Source organism: Miscanthus floridulus, chromosome 8 (genome assembly GCF_019320115.1).
Source record: "Miscanthus floridulus cultivar M001 chromosome 8, ASM1932011v1, whole genome shotgun sequence".
Lineage (NCBI taxonomy): Eukaryota > Viridiplantae > Streptophyta > Magnoliopsida > Poales > Poaceae > Miscanthus > Miscanthus floridulus.
In genome coordinates, this window is record NC_089587.1 from 164,942,016 (window position 1) to 164,948,736 (window position 6,721).

Sequence of the window (6,721 nt, forward strand, 5' to 3'; positions counted from 1 at the left end):
GATGTGGGCACATGTTGTCTGTAGCGCTGGTGCGTGGGCCTCCTGAGCTCACCGCTCGCGTCCTGCCAAGGCAAGGATGAGCCGAGCCCACTGTCGCGCTCCATTTCTCTCTTTCTCTGTTCTCTCTCTGCTTTCCGCCGCTGTCGAGTCGCGTCACGGCGAGTCAGATAGCAAGCACCTCATCAATTCCTCGTGCTCGCGTCTCTGCCTTCACGCCCCCTCTCCAGTTGACCCCACCCCGCCTTGACTCGCGTCACGCCGAGCTCCAATTTTGGAGCTTTGCCCGCCGTCGTGCCGTTAAGGCCCGTCACCGCCCGCGCAGTGACCAACCTCCACCACTTCACCCCGCGCTAATTCCTCTGCACCATTAGCTTGTCTTGGCTCCCTCTCCACCGTGGGCATGCCAGTGGGAGCGCTACCGCCTCCCCGCTGTCGCTGACGCGGCCGTGTCCGCCTCGGCTTGTTGCTGTGCTTGCCGCACGCACGTGGCCAACACTGCTCAGGTAGTCGCAGGCCGAACCACAACTTTGGTCTGATTCGCGATGTGCCCCTGGTGCTTATCCCCTATCTCTACCGTCCTGTTAGCGCTGTGGCTCACTGAAACGCGGTTGCCGCCGTTATAGGCCGTCAGCCGCCGGGGAGAGGCTGCTCTGCTTCACCCCGTTCGTGCCACCACCGCCCATCGCTTCGCGATGTGCCCCTGAGCGTCGGTCTTGTGTGGCCCGTGTGGCCGACGCAAGCGCCAGTGCCACTGCTCGCCGCGCCGGAGCGTGCGGGGAAGGCCGGGGGCCTTGTCGTTGTAAAGAGGTGAAAGATCTGATGGTTCAGTTGCAAAGTCGTTGTCTATAGAAATAGTGCGTGTAGTGTTCGCGCTATTTTCTAATAACGCGAGGGCGTTTTTGGTAATGTGCTAGCGCGCGCGGGATTCCTCGCCGCGGGTCGCACCGCGGGCCGCCGTGCGCTCGCCCGCGCATTGCGTCGCGTGGACCACGTTGGGCCGAAATCGGTTTAGTTTTTTCGTGGAGAATAGAAATAGCTTTTCATTTTAATTCTGAGCTGAACTTTGGTAATTAATATAAAATCATATAGATTTTCTAAAAATTATGAAACTAATTCTGTTAAGTTCCTAAAATTTTGTTCTATCTGTTAGTGTATTTAGTTCATATATATACTTATTGATACTAGGAGCTATTAAATCATTTGAGAGTGTTTAATATTATTATGTTAAATATTGTAGGAATTTTTATGGTAAAATAGTGGTAACTTTAGCTTTAAAAATTTTATAGTAGCCTCGTGATATCTCCCCCGCTCCCCCTCCACCGTGCATGTGCCGGCCGGTCTCGACACGGATACGGCGGTTGGGCACCTGCCGGCGGCAACTAGTGCAGATGCGGGTGCGGCGGCCGCCCCTGCCGGTGCCTGCGCATGTGGATCAGCCGCAGGTCAGACCAGGCCGGAATCGCCGGCTCCAGGCCACCCTCATCCTCATCGTCGTCACCAAGCATATACCTCTCTCAAATCTACCTCGCCGCCATTCTCACATCAAGGTTCCTAGCCTCTCCTCCCTCTTGATCTCAGATCTGATCTCAAATGTGTGTTTCTTTTGTTCTTATCTCCCCTTTTGGTTCTGGACAGGTTCGAGAAAAAATGGGGAAAAAAAAAGACTGCCAGAGGTTTCACATCTAAAGTGGTACATAATAGTTTATTAGATGATATGCCTTATCCATTCTGTTTTTATTCTATCCCCTCTTCTCATGCAAGTAAGCAGGCCGATGAAATATGTTGGAGCGCTGGAAGAATGCATGGCCACACAGGGGATACTTACCCTATTTCTCAGAAACACCTTCCAGATACCGCACACCATGCTTGCGGTCATGACCTTTACCCGCACGCGTCCTTCAATACATGTTGAAACAAATGACGCAACCATTCCATAAATGTCTAAGCCACGAGTCGTTCAAATGGTCACGTAACTCCGTGCAACACACGGATATAATTGCTAGTTAAATTTAATGACATATAGGTTTTGTTCGGCTTGCTGAATTTTGGCTGAAACTAGGTGAAAAAATAATATTTTGGCTGAATTGTTATGAGAGAAAACACTATTCCAGCTGAAAAAAGAAGCCGAACCAGACGAATATGGAGTAAACCGAATGGGACTATAAACAAATCAAAACTTTTTTAAACATCCATATGAATAACGATGAATGGCAAAACGGGATGCAACAGCCACCTAAAACCCTATATACCTTTTTTTTTTAAAAAAAAACTACATACCTCCTGCTTGACCTTCATGTTGGAGAGGTGAAGAAGATGAGGATCAGAGGATCTGCAATGTTGCAGGGCACTAGGAAGGGACGGCGGTTATTTCGGTAACCCGCTGGCTAGGCTATCTTTGACCATGTGATCATGCACGTTACGGTTGATTGCTTCTAATTTTTTTACAACAAAAAACCAAAAAAGAAAATGTAAAAGATACTAGTGTATCTGATCTTCTGAGATAAAAAATAATAATAAAAGGTATGAGAGATCAAAAATCGAATCCACATGATTACATTCGTGATTTTTTGTTTAGTTAATTTATAGTTTATTTATTATAATAATTAATTATAATATCACAGTTCCTTGCGTGTAGTCGTGTAGGAGAATTAAGACATGCGTTCACGTTCAAACGCAAGTTGATAAAGGTCGGCGTCATGGCGCTCCACCGTCCCATCGCATCGGTCGAGTACCCGAGTCGCCAGCGGTCCGCGAGCTTCGTTAATAACGCCGCGTGAGCTGGTGGCTTGGGGAGTTTGTCAGCTGGGTGGGGCGCGCGCGAGGGGGAGAACGTCCGGCTCCGGCGATGGCGGGGGCGGGGGAGAAGGCGAGGGTGGTGGTGGTTGGCGGCGGCTCCGGCGGCTCCCTCCTCGCCAAGAACATGCAGGGCCACGCCGACGTCGTCCTCGTCGACCCGTAAGCCCCTCTTTCTTTCCTCGCCCGCTCCGCTGCTGCGCCGACCACCCGTTTGCGGAAACCACGAGCCGACCGGCTGCTTGCTTGCTTGGACTGGCTGCCGTGCCTGTGCGTGCTTCCACGCAGTGGCGGAGCTGGTCAGTTTTAACGCCTAGGGCCACTATCAAAATGTGCATATCTACCACAGATACCAGACCTAACAATGATACACAACGAGACTAGTTCATAAATACAAAAATTTAGATGATATCTCAATTTCATGCACACAACTTAATTTAGAGGGAAAAAAAGTTTATTTCTTGCTCCTCTTCAGAATCGACCCAATCAATTAAACATTCATAGAATTTTTAGATCAGAAGATCAACATTAAAACAAAACTTGGATCTGAGAATGGAAAATTTACCTAACTAAAAGCCTAAAAATTGGCCTCAAGTCAAGTGTCTGTAGTCTGCTATAGCTAGCTTTCTGTCAACAGGCAAGCAAGCAACGACTGTACCCAGTGCCCGGTGCCCTGCGCCCTGCCCACGGCGCTCGCTGGTCAGCGCGGCAGCGGCTGCAGCCACCGGCCAGGCGGGCCAGCTGCCCAGCGGCCAATGGCCAGACCCTGCGGACCGGGACTGCTCCTGCCCCCCTGATGCCTTGCGGCCTTGTGGCGGGCCGGCGGAGGCCGCAGGATTGATGTGGAGAGCCGAAGTTCGGAGGAAGAGGAACGGGAGGACGGAGGAGAGGAGACGGGAGTCGTAGAGTCGGGGATTCTTGGGTGCGGCCGTGCGGGGGAGATCGGGAGGGCAGCGCTCGTGGAAAGTCTTCTACCTGGGCCGGTTGCGAACATAGAGATTTTGGCCCAGGTATTTGGGCCACGCCTAGGGCCGTGGCCCTAGTGGCCCAAGGCCCATATTCGAGATCGGCCCGGATCTAGTGAATCCGGGGGGGGAGGGGGGGGGGGGGTGTATAGAAATGGGGATGATTTTGAGTTTTCTTGTCTACATACGAACTTCAACTTCAAGCTCTGAATCTAATTAGCTGCTAGCTGCTAAGAAGCACTCTGGAATTTCTGAAAATTATGTATCTACTCTGTGCTGGTGATAGCTTACTAACCTGATGTAGTGATGGTGAATGTAATGGAACATCACCTGGTTCACACTTGATCATAGTTAGAATGTTCCTTCATACATGCTATCCCTTTCTGATGACAGGAAAGAGTACCTGGAGATCCCCTGCGCTGAGCTGCGGTCGATGGTGGAACCATCTTTTGCTGAGAGATCATTGGTCTATCACAAAGATTACCTCAACGACGCAACCATCGTGACATCTTCTGCAGTCAATATCACTGAACACGCTGTCCTGACTGCTGATGGACACTCTCTTCCATATGATTATCTTGTCATAGCGACTGGCCATGCGTTCACTTCTCCTGCAAGCAGAGCTGAGAGGTTAAAGGAATTCCAGAGAGGTAACTGCAGTCAAACCACATACTGAAAACAGTTACGCTTTTGTGACCTTCCCTGTCACGCTTATATTTTGTTTTGCATATGCTTGTTACAGATAATGGGAAGATAGAGTCATCAGAATCTGTGATGATAATTGGAGGTGGTCCAACTGGTGTTGAACTAGCTGCAGAGATTGCGGTAGACTACCCAGGGAAGAAGGTGACCCTTATCCATAGAGGACCGCGTCTACTCGAATTCATTGGAGAAAAGGCTTCAAAGAAGTGCCTTGATTGGCTGACTTCGAAGAAAGTAGACGTGCTTCTTCAGCAATCGGTTGACTTGGGCTCATTATCAGACACAGAGAAGGTGTACAAGACATCAGGCGGAGAAACAGTAACAGCTGATTGCCACTTTGTGTGCATTACAAGGCCACTGAGTTCTTCTTGGCTACATGATACCATCCTAAAGAAATCTATGGATAGCAAGGGGAGAGTAATGGTGGAAAAGGATTTAAGAGTGAAAGGTTATAATAACATTTTCGCAATTGGTGATATCACAGATATTCCTGTAAGTTTTCACTTCCAACTTGTGATTTTCCTTCTGTTTTTTACTGTTACTTTTTTTAGGCTGGTTTCTCCTTGTCCCAACCACGATGACTTAAATTTGTAGAGAATAACAACCACTTGACCTAAACTGAAGTACTGCCAAAATTTGTGCAGACTGAACTGTTAATGAGTGCATGTCTATGTAGGTTGATTACTCTCGGTTTTCCCAGCAGAACAAATTGAAAACTTGCACACAGTATAACTATAAACTTTACAACGAATGAGTATTCTCCATTAGTGCATGTCTTTGTATACAGATATATAGGCTTCAATTGTTTTGCAGATGACACGCTTCATTTATGGTTACTCCTAAAACCTTCTACCATTTTGGCATTGTCCCATTCACATCCACCGATGTACTGAACCATCATGACACATTGACACTCACATGACTTTAGTTCAGGGAGACCACTGATATTTGAAAATCATCTCCTAGTTGCACGCATGCCCTTCCGTCATCTTGGCCGTTAGATAATAATCTAAATGATTAATCTGCAGTAACCTAATTCTTGGCAGTTGAATGATATGACAGTTCTCACTATCGAATAATTGAAGGTGTTCCTTTCCTTCATTATGATGCTCTGGATAAAGACTTGTCTGTCTAGTGGATACTGATTACTGATCATTACAATTCATGTTTCTTAATTTTTTATACTGTCCATGGAGTACCCTTGGTTGAAAAAAAAAAAAGGATCCCCATAGAGCATCATTGATCTTTAATGTTGGAACTAGCAACGTTATTGCAAGAACACTGAAGTTGTTGGCACTAATATCCATCAATGTTCAGGAAATCAAACAAGCGTACATCGCCCACAAGCACGCCCTGCTAGTGGGGAAGAACCTGAAGTTACTGATCAAGGGTTTGCCCAACAGCAAACTGGCAACTTACAGCCCCGGTTACCCGCTGGCACTCGTCTCTCTTGGAAGGAAGGAAGGCCTGCTTCAGTTACCCTTGCTGACGCTCTGCGGGTGCTTGCCAGGCAAGATCAAATCTGGGGATGTTTTCGTCGGCAAGACGAGGAAGAACTTGGGCCTGAATGGTTGACTCCGGTCCGTGGGAGCTTGAAAATGCTTGTGCCCTGGTTTGCTCATATGGCCATGGATGCTTGGAACGGTGGCGAGCAGAGTGTATATTATGTACATGTATACATGGATCTTTTTGTTTCAATAAAATGTTGTGTTTTATAGTCAATACTAGCATATGCCCGTGCGTCGCTACGGGAGTCTTACAATTTTCTAATGCGATAAGAATGAAAAAAATGGTGGGTCAAAATCAATAGATAAATAAATAGTGTTCGCCCGTACATTGCACTAGAAGACAAAATAATAATGGAACAAAATATGCATAAAAATGAATTTACAAGTCATATTTAAAGAGTCTAAATAAAGAGAGACCAACTTCTTGACGCTCTGATATGTGATGCCCAGAATTCAAGCTTGCAACTTCTTGCAACACGAGGAACTCGAGAACGTGCTCCAGAATTCAAGCTCGCAACTTCTTGAGGCTTTGATATGTTCCTTTCCTGAGTCCACAGACATTACAAAACCACAGTAGCAGTTTTCCTCCTTCAGGCCAGCAACAAAAGCCATCGTCACTCCTCTATTCTCTCTGAGAAAGCCATCTCCAATAGCTAGCTTGTTTCTTTGGATATTCAGGTGGTGTAGTTGTTGAATTTCTTTAGATGAAAATGATCTGCAGGTTTCATGTTGACTATTGATGAAAAACTCCAT

General features: G+C 47.3%; 1 protein-coding gene across 1 annotated transcript; it reads left to right on the forward strand.

Annotated features, from left to right (window-relative positions):
• The first annotated feature begins 2,635 nt into the window (after positions 1 to 2,635).
• On the forward strand, positions 2,636 to 6,170 carry LOC136473914 (uncharacterized). Its single transcript, XM_066471542.1, has 4 exons — positions 2,636 to 2,955; positions 4,152 to 4,408; positions 4,501 to 4,952; positions 5,778 to 6,170. The coding sequence occupies exons 1-4, from the start codon at positions 2,846 to 2,848 to the stop codon at positions 6,033 to 6,035; spliced, it is 1,077 nt and encodes a 358-aa protein (XP_066327639.1). The 5' UTR covers positions 2,636 to 2,845; the 3' UTR covers positions 6,036 to 6,170.
• Positions 6,171 to 6,721: the final 551 nt, after the last annotated feature.

What these genes read in the sequence shown, in the direction of transcription:
- LOC136473914 (XM_066471542.1), top strand. Translation starts at nt 2,846, where the DNA reads ATGGCGGGGGCGGGGGAGAAGGCGAGGGTGGTGGTGGTTGGCGGCGGC. An exon ending in GTTAAAGGAATTCCAGAGAG is followed by an intron (nt 4,409 to 4,500) that starts GTAACTGCAGTC and finishes TGCTTGTTACAG; the next exon opens with ATAATGGGAAGATAGAGTCA. An exon ending in GTGATATCACAGATATTCCT is followed by an intron (nt 4,953 to 5,777) that starts GTAAGTTTTCAC and finishes ATCAATGTTCAG; the next exon opens with GAAATCAAACAAGCGTACAT.